General features: G+C 39.8%; 3 protein-coding genes across 3 annotated transcripts; all 3 read left to right on the top strand.

Annotated features, from left to right (window-relative positions):
- The first annotated feature begins 83 nt into the window (after window positions 1-83).
- Window positions 84-2,779, top strand: LOC110055915 (melanocyte-stimulating hormone receptor-like). The gene has a single exon (XM_020762347.2). The coding sequence runs from the start codon at window positions 485-487 to the stop codon at window positions 1,481-1,483; it is 999 nt and encodes a 332-aa protein (XP_020618006.2). The 5' UTR covers window positions 84-484; the 3' UTR covers window positions 1,484-2,779.
- A 1,379-nt stretch (window positions 2,780-4,158) lies between these two features.
- Window positions 4,159-7,346, top strand: LOC110055924 (retinol dehydrogenase 8-like). Its single transcript, XM_020762359.2, has 3 exons — window positions 4,159-4,493; window positions 6,000-6,273; window positions 6,810-7,346. The coding sequence occupies exons 1-3, from the start codon at window positions 4,229-4,231 to the stop codon at window positions 7,138-7,140; spliced, it is 870 nt and encodes a 289-aa protein (XP_020618018.2). The 5' UTR covers window positions 4,159-4,228; the 3' UTR covers window positions 7,141-7,346.
- A 122-nt stretch (window positions 7,347-7,468) lies between these two features.
- Window positions 7,469-15,941, top strand: LOC110055703 (uncharacterized). The gene is made up of 7 exons (XM_089282767.1): window positions 7,469-9,826; window positions 11,224-11,442; window positions 11,848-11,904; window positions 12,495-12,536; window positions 13,321-13,413; window positions 14,194-14,481; window positions 15,331-15,941. The coding sequence occupies exons 1-7, from the start codon at window positions 9,740-9,742 to the stop codon at window positions 15,595-15,597; spliced, it is 1,053 nt and encodes a 350-aa protein (XP_089138893.1). The 5' UTR covers window positions 7,469-9,739; the 3' UTR covers window positions 15,598-15,941.
- The last annotated feature ends 606 nt before the right edge of the window (window positions 15,942-16,547 follow it).

The following is a 16,547-nucleotide window of genomic DNA, read 5'->3' as shown; positions in this document are numbered from 1 at the left end:
GGAGGTCCAATAACCGGAGGGTTCGAGAAATCGGGATTGAAACATGGTATGTTGTTTTTAGAGCTGTACTCAAAAATGACTTACACTCGACGGAGCTTATTATTGGAAGGAGTTTACGTCTGGCATTTCCCATTATTATTTTCGTCTGAGCCTATCGGAATTTGCAGAGTTTTAATTCACAGAATTTCCGCGATGAACGAACTGGAACAAACAGGATACTGCGCACAACAATATAAGAGCTATATTAGGCCTCCAAACTCATTAATATGTGTAATTAAGTTTCCGTTTTATGTATCCGGCAATGAATCGATGACGTTCGCAGATAGATAAACAGACATGTGCAGCATTCCGCCACGAAGTAATATGCTTCACAAAACGGTGGGAGGAAATATCAGAGGCGAACGAAAGTGGATGAAAGAGGTTTCGATAGTTCATAAATCTCGAAACGTTTCACGACAATTGGAACTTAAAAACGGATATCATCATGCTTAATAATTGCTCTACAAACTGCACAGGAGAAAAAGGAACAATTCAAGACAACAGTTCGTGTTTTCAACTTCCTGTATTTCAGGTTGAAAATGTTCCACAAAACGTTATCGTGGTGAACTGTGCAGTTAATATACTGCTCCTTATGACGGCGATTCTTGGAAATTTTCTGGTTTTATCAGCAGTGTGGAAGACACCTTCACTTCGTTGTCCTTCGAATGTACTGCTCTGTGGTCTGGCAACAACTGATCTCGCTGTTGGACTTGTCGTTCAACCCTTGTTTCTGTATATAGAACTGATGCAGTTCGCCAAACACGAGGCAGGGTATCCGTGTGCTTTGGGAAAAGCATTCCACATTCTGTCCTATTCGGTTTGTGGTGTGTCTTTGTTGACTGTTACATCCATCAGTGTAGATAGGTTATTAGCGCTTCAATATCATCTAAGATATGTCACCGTCGTCACCATCGTGCGAGTCATCTACCTAATGACACTGAACTGGTTGGCGAGCATTTTCATGGCAAGTGTAATGCTGTGGAGTGGAAATAAGGTTTTTCTTGTTGCCATGGCTGCTGTGGTGGGCGTTTGCCTTATTTTGTCACTAACCGTCCATTTGAAAATTTTTGGCGTTGTTCGCCGCCATCAAAAACAGATTCAAACCCAAAGAGAGGCAGTCCAAACGCGTCAAAGAGCCAACTCGTTCATGGTACGGTTCAAAGGGACAGGCAACGCTGTCCTCATCCACTACTTTCTTCTCATTTGCTACACTCCACTGTTTATTATTTTACTATTGACTAGCAGCGAAGACAGTATTGATTCGGCGTCATGGAAAAAAGCTGACATTGCTGTGGCATGGAAATTGACAAGCACGATAGTATTTATGAATTCGGCTGTAAATCCCTTTATCTACTGCTGGCGTCTTCAAGAAATGCGAACCGCCGTAAAAAGTTCTTTGAAGGCGATTTTCGTGAGGAAGTGTTTTTTTGCGGTTAAGAACTGATGAGGTTAATGAGGTTAAACATTGGATTTGCCCTCTTACAAACTGGCTTAAAGAAATACCGAGACTGCCCTTGTCTGCCTTTTCAGTTCTATTTGGAATTAATCACTTAAGGACTGTCCCGGTGATCGACGGCTCACAAAAGAAAACTGGAATCTAACGCGAGGTGACAACAAAAACCTCCTTCTAGAGTTGAACCTAGCAGATCAATGAGCCATGGAGCAACGCTGGAACTTTGGCTTCAACAGCAGCAGAAGATGGTATAGAAGCACGCTGTTACAGCTATGCGTACCTTGCTCCTTGTTATACAAAACTCTGTCGAGCGTGACAATCCTTTTCATGGAGCGCATGACTCGCCACCTTTATAAGTGAGACCCTTGGAACGCCAGGAAAATTCTTCGTTGTCTCAGTAGCTCAGTGGACGCATGTATTTTTCGACCGCGTTAATATTCGTGTCAACCCAGGCCAGGAGTGAGAGCAGGTTACTGGTTGATTATCTTAAAATAAATGGCGAGGCGGACCTTAACTGGCTATTGACAATAACAAGCTAGCCGTGATCTAAGAGAGGGTCTTCCATTTAACTTTGATTCTCTATGATGGAAAACCCTAAATTGTTAGAGAGGCTCTCAACGTGGAGCTGTCCCGGACGTTCGTTCACGCTCCGACGTGTCTGCAACGTGAAGTGTCTAAAAAACAAGTTATTTACAATACACTCATTCTTCAAATGTTATGATTAAGACACTAAGCAAAGAATGATAAGCTAAGCGGAGCGTCAAATAACAACATAAAATTTAAATGAAAGCATAAATGTACTCAGCAACCGAGATCAGTAAAATGTGGCTTCGATTTTGTAGCACGAGTTAAGAGCTACCAAAACCAGATTATGGCTGGGGTATATATAGCAGATGTAACCCGGCTTTTATTATCATTTTCATCCCAGCGATTCCTTTCCCATATAGTGATCAAGCCATGCATTTAACCGGCCTTTTGTTAACAGTTTAGGCAGTGCGAAAAGTTTGAAAACTTTCGTTCCAGAATTAAGCCCTAAATTTAATGTTAAACGATGCTAAACGACTTCCAACATTCTTTGCATGTTCATTAAAACATTCTCTGCGTCCTTTGTTGACTAAATCTGTTATGGTGGACGCATGATTTAATCTCAAAATCCAATAATTGTGTTAATATAATTAACTGGATTCCATCGAACTATAAAGCCATTGCTGTAGACTAGGGTGTAAAACAAATATACTCGTCTGCAGTGGATAATTTATGTGAAAAGAGTCGCCATACGACGGCCAATATTGTAGTCTTCTTTATTGAGCAAGTGTTCAAGCCAGCTAGAAATTATTAACGGAGACTAGTGAGCAGTGCAAAGGAGACTTCTGTTGTAACTTTTCGCCATTTATTTGTTCCAACGCGTTTCGTCCCTAACTGAGACTTCTTCAGAGATCTGCAGAGAATGATTACAACTGACATCGAACAGCGTATATAGCACATTCACGTGCCTAGGTTTAACTTCTCGTGGAAGTGAATAATAACTGAAACATGCTGTGAACGGACGTTACGAGAAACGCCTTAACACATATGTTAAGTGTGTTGTTTATATATCTTGGGGGCCGCCGCACGATTAGCGCTAATCATAGGGTCATACCTAGGCACTTGCAATTGACTCCTGATTTATCGAGCCCTCTTAATTTCTTGAGCCTCTAAGTAACCCGAACCAAACCGTGCTTGTCTTGGAATTGTGTCACTTTAATTTTACCCCGATTCCTCCGGCTCCTTATTTCACGATCCAGTTTTTGTTTCTCTTAGAGGTTCGATAAAATCATGTTAAATCAGGATTCGTACACTAAAAAGACCCCTACTCTCGGTGATCAAAATGTTTAACAAATGTAGATTGACCGGTTTTCATTCAAAACGGCGGCTGGTCACCTTCCTTGCGTCAGTCTGAACCAAAATAATTTCTTTCTCGGACCAAGTACAGTAGAACCGCGGTAACTCGAACTCCCCCGCTAACTCGGACCAAGTCCCATTTTCCTTGGATTTGATCCCACTTTTCAATCATTTTAACTCGGTTAACTCGAACTCGCATAACTCGAATTCCCCGCTAACTCAAACTGAATTTCGTTTCCCTTGATAAAAATGCACCCCGATAACCCGAATTCTGGTTCATGTAATTCACCACGGATGTCATCCCATTAGCTTTTCTTGTCCTGTAATCAGGGTAAAAACTAATACTACAGAAATTTGACTTTAATTAGTGCAACCGACTGTTTTCATATTTGACAGTCATTTCCCGATCTTATGAGTCATACTGGATGCGATGCCTTTAGCTGTCACTGTACACTGAAGTGCTAAAAAATCAGTAAACTATTAACATGGCAAGTTGAATATTCAATCGACCCCAATAACTCGAACCCCCGCTATTAAATACGAATTGTTTTTCGTTTCCTTCAGAGTTCGGGTTACCGGGGTTCTACCGTACATCTTTTGCTCAAAAAGCGTTACGCTTAATTAAATCCTTTGTCACCCTCCATTGTCAGCCTTTCTTATTCTTATCAGCATCATGTACGTGTAGTTTGAAACGAAAAGATGACAGTGACAGCGCGACCTGTAACGCAAATCTGCTCACGGATCATCGCACGCATGCTCTTGGGAGCAAAACGTTTGCACAAATAACTCACTCCCACCCGATTGGTCCAAACACAATCCAGTTGAGTGAGCTCTCTTCATAGCTTGCATACAGCCATGGCTCCCAAAGTTGTGGTAATTTCTGGCTCTTCAAGCGGCATAGGACTTGCCAGTGCCCTTATTCTAGCGAAAGATGGACAGAAACGTTTTAGAGTTTACGCAACGATGAGGAATCTGGAGAAAAAAGGACAGCTAGAGGAAGAAGGCAAAAAATTTCTCGGGGACACGTTGTTAATCAAGCAGATGGACGTATGCTCGGATGACTCGGTCGAAAAGACTGTGAGAGAGGTGATCCATGAAGAGGGAAGAATTGACGTGATTTGTGAGTAATTTAAATATTTGTTGTCACAACTCAGCGGTAGAAACTTTAAATTTCATGCCGTGGTAATATCATATGCTAAACATAGAATTTGTAACAGAAAGAAGCAGGGAGTAAAAACTTGAGAGTTGTCGCGCTTCAGCAGGTAGGGTAGCCATGACAGACTAAGCATTTTTTCTCTTTATGAGCACTTTGGCTTGCCTACCCGGGGCAACTCACGGCGTGCCGAGTGTCACGTAATGTCCAGATTTTTGTTTGGCATGTTAAAGCCAAAGAACGAAACTACACATTTGAATGTTTAATAAGTTTAATCAAGCGCGAGTAATCGCAGATTAAGGAGTGCGTTCTACGTGTTGTGTGGTGCAGTCAGATGGAGAATGCAGTTATAACTGCTTTGTGCTTCGATGTGTATGAGGTATTGACTTCTACAGTCAAAGTAAATTATAAGGTCAAGATCTTTGAGATATGATCTTATTGATTCTTTGACTCGCAGAATCGGTAAATTTGTATCGCCGAGCTACACAACTCGGTGGGTGTAAGACTTTAAATCTTGTTCGAACAAACCGTAGTGGTTTTCTGTAGGCTCGGAGGTTTGTTTCATTCATCGTGACGCAAGAGTTGTTTGTCGTCAAACGCGACCGACTTGAGAGATTTCACAACAAAGGAATCGTACACAAATAAACGTTAGCTTAAGACTCTTGAATAACATTGTGGCTGATTTCAACCTCATGCACGGGTGACTTGCGTCACGCACGTGTTATGAGGACGCCATTCGCTCCTTCGGGGGAGGGGAAGGGGGTTAAAATGAACCACTAACGAAAACCAATAAAACCACTAACGAAAATCTCGATCTTTGCCGTTTGAGTGAGACACAGGGGACCAAGACAAAATTAATATGCGTTCTCGTTACTCTCGAACACAATTAACCCGCAGGCTCATCTTAAATTCGACTAACATGGACGATTTTTCTCATATAAACTCTCCCTGAAAATGCCTTGTGTGAGCTGGGGTGAGTGTTGTCTCGGATACTCGCAGTCAGAGTTTGGCAGACATGACTTATATCCAGTCTGGATTCATTTCAGGGTATCAGTCAACGAATACATGCCGCTGCTGCAGCACAGGGGGCCCTCACATCTGTTTAGAATATGAATAAAAGACTAAGCTGCCTTTAACGCGGATCTACCGTTATCTAGACGGAGGTGAGGGTCCCCTGTGCTGCTGTCCCCCCAAAAACAGAACGCCAGATGGCAGTTAGTCATTGGCTGCTATCACATTCCGCAGTGCGATCTGACTCATTTAGGTCTGTCTAGCTGATACGAACGGTGTAACCACGCAAGGTGCTTCCATGTAGTGCCAAAAGGATGATGTATTTTAATCAGTCAATTTAAGTGGTCGCCTGATATCTCTCTGCAATGGTTTTGTTAAAGTAGGTTTCCCGTAGAAGCAATGACCTTAGCAATCAATATATGTACCCGAACTGACTGATCAAACGTTCTCTTCAATTCGCAGTTAACAACGCCGGCATGTCAGTATTCTCCATTTTTGAATGTGTCTCGATGGAGCTGATGAAAAAAATGTTTGAAGTAAATTATTTTGGCACAGTCCGACTAATTAAAGCCGTGATTCCATTCATGAAAGCTAAAGAAAGCGGGCTGATCATAAACAACAGTAGCCATGCAGGGGTGGCTGGGTTTCCATCTGCTGAAACTTACAGCTCCACGAAGTTCGCCGTGGAAGGATTGACGGAGTCTTTAGCCCCCACACTTCGCCAGTTTAATATTAGGTAAGTGCAGCAAATTAAAACCCCTTACTCCTTTATTCTGTTCCGAGAATTGTATGTCATATTTTATTAGTTGGTAAACTAAGTAAGTAAGAACTTTATTGTCAATGTATTTAGCCCATGTGGGCTAACAGTGGACACTGCGTTAACTCTACCTAAAAGAAATTCATCAATAGTATTATGAGATTCTCTTAAAAAATTAAAATTGAAATGTTGGCAAACAATGAAAGGAAATATTTCCTTATCTCTCATGCTGCTTAAATACATTGACTAACTAACAATTAGACTACAAGTCCGAACTGGACTTCTGTGAGCAAACAGTCGACGAATAATCAAATACCAATCCCAGCCTAATTGCGCCCAAATCTGAGTCACATATTTTTGTTTGTGATTCCAGGTCCCAGTGACTTAAATCCAAATTTCCCTGAGAAAAAAAAATAGGCAAATCCCAGTTCCCATATATTTTATCCCCCTATATATTTTAGCCCCCTCTCATAACAGAAAAAGGAACCATTGTTAATTGCCCTTTTGTTCTGTAGATGCGTTCTCATCGAGCCAGGTCCCGTGGACACTCCAATGAAAACCGCTGTAATTTCCGAGGGAGTGGACTACTCAACGGTGGACCAAAAATCTCTACTCATAAAGGAAAGAGTCAGCAGTAGATGGGCTAAATATTGGGCTCAGCCGGAGAAGGTGTTGAGCGCAGAACAAGTGGCAGAAGTTGTTAAGGAAGTAATTCTAAGTGAAAACCCGAACTTTCGGTACCAAACAAATAAGCAATATTGCCCTGATGAGATCGCAGCCAAACTTGCAGATATTCATGGTAATAAGTCCGTTGATATAATCACGAAAAGATTCTGTGATGAGTGATGTCTCATGTGCTATCGCCAGCTTGAGTTTGCAATTTAACCCACTGGCATAACTTAATGGTACTTTTAGCTTTGGGAGTGTAGTAATTAGCGTATCACGACTATAGTTTTCAATTCATTTTTTCTCATCACTTGACAATGTGATGATACTGTAACGAAAAGTGGATGATTATTAAATGTTTCTGCGTTTTGCAATGCTTCCCTGAAGGCGAATGTTTTACCTAACTCCCATTTTATCACTATGATCTCATGAAGATCAGTTGTGCCATCCGTTTATGTATGAGCAGTGAGCATTCAACCCCAAATTCTCGTAATTATCGTTAGGTCAGTGTGGGAAATAAGCTGGAATGGCCCGTCCGAACGAAACAGGGGCACCCAACGGATCGTTTCGGTAAATTATCTGTTCGGAAGGCCTTTAATCCCCTCTGATTTTCTTGAGAGAATTGGCACCTCGAACTTTCGTGATATGAGAAATTTAATGTCTGCTGTTTTCGGACTGTTGAAAATGTCGTTTTGGGTACCGAAAAAAGGTCAGCTATCATTTTCGGAAAGGCGATAAGACCTAAGGTTTTCGGGAAATGGACAAAAAAGCCCTAATAAATTCGAGAATACTCAAGTTCCCCTAGAATATCCGAACAGATAAAATTTTTTTAGTGCAACCTAAAATTAACCTACAGAGCTTTAAAAGTACTCCAGATAGCCTAAAACAGCATCTAACAGCATTAGAGAGAAAACGGTCGTTGGGTGCCCCTGACGAAAGGAAAATATTGGCGAGAGCTAATGTATATAAAATGGAAATAAAGCATGTTGATAAAATTCGTTTACCTTTCCAACAAAATCTCCTATTTGATTGCATTTGTCGCATAGTGAGAAATTACTGGTGCGGTAGCGACACTTCAAGTCTGTTGGTTTCATAGAGTTAGGGCTAGGGTAAGGGTTGGCTGTGTGCGGTCGATATGACGAGTGGAAAATTTTCACAATTTTTCAGTAAGAAGTAAAGATCAATTCTAGTTAAATGCGAAGAAGTCTATGTATAGGTTTATCGTCGAAGCTTTGGCTCCTTTGGAATTAATATTAGAAATGAAATTGAAATGAAATACCCACAAAATAGCAAGCTGTAAATAATACGCTGTATAGCGGTTTAGTTAATCGAAACACTTCCGGTGAAAACTTTATGTATTTTTAACCACTTTGCTACAAAAGAAGTGCTATCTCACTCACAGTGTTTGGTTTTAATCTCCGATTCGATGACATTGGCAGGGAGCACTGTAATTACATTGTACCACGAAAAAGCTTGTAACAAGATACACGGACATCTTGTCAAAATGCATCTTTCGGGCCAAGGTCACATATGTACGGTGAAGTCGCCTACAGATCACCAAGGCCGATAAGGGAAACGTAAACGTAAAACCGGCTCATTTGAACGAATTTCGTTCAAAGATTGCCATTTCCTTAATAAAAATTTCATTTCCGAGCTCAAAGTACCAGTTGTCCTGACGATTTTCTTTTTTTCGTATACATCCCAAGAATTTTTTTCGAAAAGATATCTCAGAAGCGTGTAACTACTCTCAGTGTGGGCAAACGGGGCCAGTTCAAAGTTTAGTTTTACCAAGAGAAATTATAACTCATTTTGACCTCTTCGTTTTTGATCGTAATATATGTATACTAGGCTTCAATACTGTTATAAAGTGTTTCTTTACAGTGGAAAGACACTTCCCATGACATTTTCGCTGAACTGAGCCCACACCAATGACATCTTCACTGCATCAGCGCCATCAAGGTAAAACCTGAATTAGTGGTGTTTAAGCGAACTGCAGTTTTAGCTGATAAAAAATGTAAACTGGTGCAAAAATCATCCATTTTCGCTCGATAAGTTTGATTTTTTTATTGAAACCGTTGTTTGCACACTTTAAATTTGTCTATCGTAAACGTTTTAATCTTAGTGAAAAGAATGAATGAATTATTTGAAACTATCTTTTTTACTTCCCTCTTACTGGCCTAATTACAGCTACCATCAAATCAACCGTTTGTCTAAATTTCTAAAAATTAATTTCAACCTATTTGAAAAGTGACCGCGTGTTTCAAACATTTCATGTCCTGACGTGTAAAACAAGTTTTTGTTTTTTGGCATCAAATTGACCTTTTCCTTCCGTTAAAATATACGTTGAAAAATCGCAAATTTCCTCCATTCCTATTCACGCCAAATGCATGACACACTGAAGAAGAAATAAAATCAGGAAAATCGACACAAATTTAAATTGCGGTAATAAATAAAAACTTTAAGGGGTTCCGCTTTCAATAACAGGATTACAGGATGTTGCTTGAAAGAAATTTTCCGAGATAAATACCAAGTGGTCACGCCATGGATCTAAACATAATAAGACGGACCGAGGAGCCTTCCTTTTAATTAAAGCTTGTCTACATCAGAGTACTTGAGGTCTGATTGAGTATCATATCCTTTTGACATCTCGGGAAAAACTTGTGCAAACACAAGTCTGCATCAAAGAAGTCAAGTAATAAAACCTCCGTCTTGATAAGCGTTTTTTCAAGTACTTAAAGAGCGCAGATTGTAATTTTCCTTGCGTAAGTACCGCGTAAAGATGGTGTCTTTGAATTCTATTTCTTTGAGGTTTCTTCTGCTTGTGTTTTACAGCACTACACTATTAACACGTTCTAGGTCTGATGAGGTAAGTTATGTTATCCTTATGATGCTGTTGTTGCAAATACGACAAAGAAGGGATGTGTTAATACATCATCCACAGAAAGGACGTGTGGTTAAATTTTGTTGAGCCGAGAAGGTGCCCAAAATAAGGATATAAGAGTTAACGATGTTATTGACAAGCTTGCACGAGAAACATGCAGCCTTTTCAGTCGGAAAATAAAGCATTTAACTGCGATACTGCAAAGTGAAAAACACCCGACATACTGTTAAAATTTATTTTCAAGATCATCGGCTGTATCTTTTTTTACATCCATAACATAATTTTGTTATGTTCCCCATGAGTTTGACCCCCACAGATGTCATTGAAAATACGATTTTTTTTCACATAGAGAAGGCCCTAATATCGATCAGCCTAGAAAACTGCGGTTAATAAATCGTTGTCAATTTCATCCCACTTTTAAAAACACCGAAGTTCTCAGATATTATAAAACTGGTACCAATATTAATCTGATTGATTGCTAGAAAAGCGAATAGAATAGGCTTGGTTGTATCCATGTTTTAAGAAGTAACGGCACTAAACATTTTGTAAAAACACTAAAACCGGACGTTTCGACCGTAGAAAGTCCGCCTCGATCACCGGGTAATGATGGCTGTAATTTTAATATTTTTCATGCGCTTGTAATCTATTTTTAATTAGGCTGTCGGTCTGTTTGAAATTGGCACGATTTAGATTCTAGGATAGGACCAGCCTCAGAGATAAAGAGTAGTTTATTAAAATCAATACCTTTCTCTTCTCTATTTCTCTCCAAAATGAAAGCAAGTCAAACTCAGTTCATTTGTAGGTAGAAGCGTACTTTTTAAAAAAATGCTCAATAAAATTCATTATACATTTTTTTTTATTAATTATAACGACCTAGCCCCAGTTATAAATTAAAGAGCTCATCGCCTAAAAGAAATTCTAATTCACAAGTTTTAAGACATTTTTAAATGTTTTCCGTGTACGTGATGCTCTAACATTTTTAACTTAAATACATCAAATATTTGACTTCATAGTCCAAAAATAATCACATATTTTTTTTCATATACACTAAGGATTTCGAAGTACAATAGTATGTTCTTGGATACGACTTTTAACTTAGTCAAATTGCTTACAATTACGGTGGATAAACCTAATCAGTGTTTTTGGCTCGGTAGAACATGGAAACGTTCCATGGGAAAACAATATTTTTAAAAATAAATTTTTCAACAGCTACTCAAACATAATACATTCTTTTGTTTGCCGACCCATGTAATAAAGTGGCTGACGTCACTAACAGATTGAGTATCTTTGCTTAGTAACACAAGGCAACGAAACATCTGATTTACTCGTTACCTGTAGCGCTTGAGGTTTCCCTATCCAACAACAGTAACCTTTTTTTAAAGTTTCGTAGTTTTGATAGTGTATCTGAACCTCCACCCACCACACCCACGCTTCCCTGTAGCTGCAAAGACGGCGAGCCAGGAAAAGACGGCAGAGACGGGAGGGACGGGATGACTGTGGTGGGCCCCCCTGGGCCACCTGGAAGGGACGGATTGAATGGAACAGATGGTATGGATGGAAGAGACGGTCAGGATGGACGTGATGGAAGGGACGGGCAGAAGGTGAGTCAAGGTTGTTTGTCAATGAATTGCATTGCATTACCCCCTGTGGATCCGAGTGTTTTTCATTCAAGTGTCGAAAAGTAGTTGGTTTTACATCTACTATGCTGCACGATTGGCTTAAAATACTGACGCCACTTTTTATTCAATCAGAAGTGAAACCAAAACAAATCGTGACTCACTCGCATAAGTTTTCCCGCGCTCTGCGTGAGCTACAGGTAATTACTACGAGTTTTGATTGATTCACTGGATTGTCTGTGTCCTTTGTGATTGGCTAGAGTGATTATTTTGGTTTTGGTTTTATTGCACTCAATTGATAACCACACTCAATTGATAGCCGCTCTATTACCTCAGCCAAATCAGCAACCGAATTGACCCTAATATATATATAATTTTTGTTTTTTTCAGGGGGACCAAGGATCTCCCGGTGCAAGAGGACCTCCCGGAGTCTGTGATCGAGCGGAAGTGAGTACAGCAAACCGCTGAACTTTTCCGAATTTCGGTCGCTTGAAGTCAAAGTAATACTCGCGGCGTACTAATTAACCGTCGTGATAAGAACCATTCCAATGAATGGCATACAGTCTTGGCAGTAGGAATGGGAATTTGCGCCTTTGTCGCCATAGATCATGCATTCACCTAAAAACCTTAATGTTAGGGCCCTCAATTATTTACATCTCAATAATAAGACTAACACCCTATTCAAACCAACATATTAAACTTGCTTAAAAGGTGTTCAACTAAACAATGTTAAAAATTAGTTTCTCATACCGTACACAGCCCACAACTTACCAAGGCGAAAACCTGTTTGAAAAAAATATGTTAGGAAGCAAGTTTGAAAATGGCTGCAAAGCGTAAGTGACAAACAAGAGAAACCTAAACCTGATTTAGTTTAGTTGGTGTGAATGAAAAAGACTGGAAAAACAATGATCTCCGTTAAAACCTTGTTTAGTTATTTTATTATTGTTAGGTAGGCGACAGCTGGGAGAAAAATGCTAAAAACGACTTTGGTTATACCAAATTGACAAATAAACTATATTTAATTTTTCTCTTTCCAGATCAACAGCATTAAGGCTCGAATTCTTGATCTGGAATCGAACGTAAGTCTTCTCTGGTCTACTTATTTCACTCCGTAACGGTATCATTTCTTGAATTCCATGTCCACAATTTATTTTAGTTCCGTCCTTATGCATTCCCAAGAACGATCATGACCTAATTTCTCCGCACTATATGAACACTATATATCTAGCGAACACCCGTAAAGAAAATCATCAAGCAGTGGATATTGCCTCGCTGAAAAACAGCAGCACAGGAATTGCAAGACAATCCATAACGAGAATAGTCTGCAATTTTCTGGTCCTTCTGCTTGGAATAATTTGGACGAAGAATTAATAAGTTTATCCTTCCGTTACTTTAAGCAAGCTATGACTAAACATTTCTTAAGTACTTCTAATGCCTAGTGCTGGCTTAGTATTGTTATATGAATTTTTTTTCGTTCCAAGCAAACGTACATATAAATTTGGTCTTGCCATTAACTGGTACGGTTAAACTACTTTTCATTTTTTTTTTAATCATGCACTTAACTACTTGTTTGTATCTTGTTGGTTTTTTTTGTGTGTTTTTCTTTTTTTCGTCTTATTGATTACGCAAATTGCAACGAAGGTAAAACGTACTATTTTTTTTCTATCTACTCAGCTTGTTTAGTTTTCTTAATATTCTGAGTAGTTTTTTTCCAATTAAGTTAATTGTTTTAGTGCTATTTTTTTTTTCCTTTTGGAAATCTGGCAAAATAAAATAGTTGTTGTTGTCTGTTGTTTTGTTAGAATTTGAAATATTTCAGCCTAATGAAAAAGGCTAATGCGCTATCTTTATCACGTTTTACAGGTGAATAAGCTCACTACTACGACGGAAACAAATCTCAATATTTTGGACAACAAAATTGATGCCAAAACGGCCGAGCTTCTAGCAATAATTCAGGTGAGATTCGTTACATTCTTGAAACCTTAAACACTTTAAATTTAGAAACTAGTTCGATTCTGATTCTGATTGCCTTATGTGGTTGGTGTGTTGCGTTAACTTAGAGTAGATCTTCCCTTTAATAACCTTTCCTCCCTCTTTACGCTGTTTTAAAATACTGCATTTCTCTGACTACCCAATCCAAAACAGGAAACGACACCATAGAGCCACGTTCCACTGGCTACTAAAGGCTTGTACAAACGGTGCCTTTTTCTTCGCCTAAATGCTACTAAAAAGGGTTCCTTATAAAGCCATTAAAACTTATCTTTTACGTTCCTGAGAGGGCAGGTAAAGTAAAAAAGGAAAAGGCTGGCCGGAGCTTACCGCGGATTCTGTAGCGGGAAGGAACTAAGAGTATTTCTACTCCTAGTCCATCGCAGGGTTACCCCTAGCACTATGTTCGCCGGTACCCATTTATACGCCTGGATGGAAAGAGGCACTGTAAGAGTAAAGCGTCATGCCCAAGAACACAACATAATGTCCAAGGCCAGGGCTCGAAGCCAGACCGCTTGATCCGGAGGCGAGCGCACTAACCTTGAGGCCACCACGCCTTGTGTTTAAATGGCTTTTATTCTTAAAAAGGTCATTAAAATGGTTACGTTTTTCGTCATGCCCACACCTTGGTGTGTTTCTTTTTGCAATTTTGACTTATTAGCCACATCCTACATTAGTCAGGTATCCAGTTCATCTTAAGATTGAGGAGAAGAAAATTCATTAACCCTTGGGCGCCTTCTGTCATAGATTGTCAATCAAACCATTATACCGGGTCCTCCAGGACCCCAGGGGCCACCCGGAGAAAAAGGCCCCCAGGGAGACAAGGGAGAGCAAGGGGAAAAAGGACCCAAAGGATCACCAGGCCCAAAAGGAATAAACGGGTCAATGGGCCCTATTGGTCCCAAGGGATCCCCTGGAGTCAAAGGTGAAAAGGGTGACAGCATCACCTTAAAAGGTTGCAGACACCAGAGAAAAGTCAGCGATCTAACTCGAGGAAACAACCCTAAAACTGTTTCCCTGAAGGCACCTTCCCAGGTAAGAACCTTACAGGCTTTACTACCATTCGGTAGTATGCAGTATTATCCGAGATAGGAGATAGGCGTAGTTCAGCAAGGCGAAAAAGTGTAACAAATGGTAGCTGTGATACCGGTTCACGGACGAATAGACCCTTTGCACGATCCGGTCACATGGTACGGAATTAATTACGCTGGGACGCAAGTTACACAGTGGGACTTCCAAAACAAAGGAACTCGTACCAGTCCAGCCCGAATTTCCTTTGTTTTGAATGTCCCACTGTGTAACTTCCGTCCCAGCATAATTAATTCCGTCCCATGTGACCGGGACCTGCAAAGGCCCTATTGTAACAAAATTCAATCGTCGCACCAACATTGAGCTTAGCTTTCAACAACGAATTTTTTTTTCATAAATTCACGAATCACGTACGTGTTTTAGTTGTTTTTCACGCGTTACACAGATATGTTTTTTCCCTCACCACATGTGACGCATAAACCCTTGCCACCCTCTCAAAAAAGTACGAGAAATCAAAGAAGCAGTTATCCTAAGATTTGAAATACATCTGTCATAGAAGTGTAGGTCTTCTGTGCTTTGTTTCAATAACGCTAATGGGTTTTTCTAACCAGGACGTGCTTCAGAATGTCTTGTTCTGTAAAGGTAAAACAAGCCTGAACGTTTGTTTGTAATGCCTAAAACACGATTTAAAACATCATAAGGAGAAATGAATGTTTGAAATAAGTTAAACAACTAATGGCTTAAGGATTTGCACTACGTACGGATTAGCAAGATTTAGCATTACGTACATACATCCTTTATTTTCAAATCGTCAAAATCATAGCTCACACTTAGGATTGACTTTTTCTCTTGAAGGGATATGTGATAGTAGGCGTCACATGTGCAGCAGATACAGGCGGTGTCGCCCAACTTTTCTATCTAAAAACCGATACCTCTTACAAGTGTGTCTGCACGTTTGCTCCACGATGCGTAAAACCAGCTGGGAGAAAACGGCGGGACGTCGAAAAGGAGGAAAACAGAAATCTATCACAGGAGTATGATGACAGCAAGCATAGAGGCAGGTATTCACAGGAAAAGCCAAAGGCCTGTTATCTCCATTACTGGGAATGCCCCGCCCCTTGAGGCGACACGAAATTCAAGCACACCAATCTGACTGTTTTAGTTGTAAGTTAGATGCTTCTGGTGGAAGCTATGAAACGCGATTTACGTGTCAATATTTTTGGTTTTGCTTTCAAGAAGTGTGCATGGTTTAATTCAAACTTTGCGTTTTGCTTTGAAACCATGGCTGATTTTATGTGATTTGTCCCTAATCGACTTTGCAAGAAAATTGTTAGACAATGTTTTTTTTCCATAAGAAGATCATGAACAAGAGCCGTAACTTGTCCATTTGTTTTGACTCTTTTAGAATGCTGGTGTGTAGCTGACAAAAAAAAAAATGGCATCTTAATAAAGCTTATTGAAGAGAACTGAGTGTTATTTTGCCTGCCCATGTCAGAAAAATTGCAAGCATAATAGCTCACTATAATCATAAATTTGACATGGGATTTTGTCTAACAAAACAACTGAATTCGTTAAGTGAACGTTTAGGGCTTCTGCCCGTTAAACATGGGCTTCTTGGCCATACAATTGAAGTTTGAGGGATTTGACCGATACCATAAACATTTAGAGTGGATGATTTGTTTCCCTTTACATGAGTGCTATAGCTTGTTTACTTAGTTCTGTTTTTGGTTCTTGCTCTCACAATATTTGGTTGTGTTCATGCAGTCCCCAAACCTGCCCCCTTTTGGAAAAAGGACTTTCCCTATCATTCTGATATGATATTGACACACTAATGTAACCCAGGATAATGCATCGTTATCGTTACTCAAGTTTTTTGAGTATCGTAAAACTAAAACCAATGTAATCAGTCTAGCAAATCATAAATTACACAAACAACCCAATGAACCAATCAAAACTTGAAGTAAATACATGTAGCTGACTCGAGGAGTGAGAAAACACGTGGGAAAGAGGCTCAATTGGTTTTGGTTTCGCTCTGATGGGATAAAAAAGTGACACAAGTTTCTTAATCCAAT

This window comes from Orbicella faveolata, unplaced genomic scaffold (genome assembly GCF_042242905.1).
Source record: "Orbicella faveolata isolate gen_17 unplaced genomic scaffold, um_ofav_v1 contig_12, whole genome shotgun sequence".
NCBI classification, from domain to species: domain Eukaryota; kingdom Metazoa; phylum Cnidaria; class Anthozoa; order Scleractinia; family Merulinidae; genus Orbicella; species Orbicella faveolata.
This window is presented reverse-complemented; position numbering and strand designations above follow the sequence as displayed.

Bases quoted from the DNA above. Each gene is read 5' to 3' on its own strand.
- LOC110055924 (XM_020762359.2), top strand. From the start codon at position 4,229: ATGGCTCCCAAAGTTGTGGTAATTTCTGGCTCTTCAAGCGGCATAGGA. The intron at 4,494-5,999 runs GTGAGTAATTTA...TTCAATTCGCAG, and splicing joins GGGAAGAATTGACGTGATTT to TTAACAACGCCGGCATGTCA. The intron at 6,274-6,809 runs GTAAGTGCAGCA...TTTGTTCTGTAG, and splicing joins CTTCGCCAGTTTAATATTAG to ATGCGTTCTCATCGAGCCAG.
- LOC110055915 (XM_020762347.2), top strand. From the start codon at position 485: ATGCTTAATAATTGCTCTACAAACTGCACAGGAGAAAAAGGAACAATT.
- LOC110055703 (XM_089282767.1), top strand. From the start codon at position 9,740: ATGGTGTCTTTGAATTCTATTTCTTTGAGGTTTCTTCTGCTTGTGTTT. The intron at 11,905-12,494 runs GTGAGTACAGCA...TTCTCTTTCCAG, and splicing joins GAGTCTGTGATCGAGCGGAA to ATCAACAGCATTAAGGCTCG. The intron at 14,482-15,330 runs GTAAGAACCTTA...TTTCTCTTGAAG, and splicing joins CCCTGAAGGCACCTTCCCAG to GGATATGTGATAGTAGGCGT.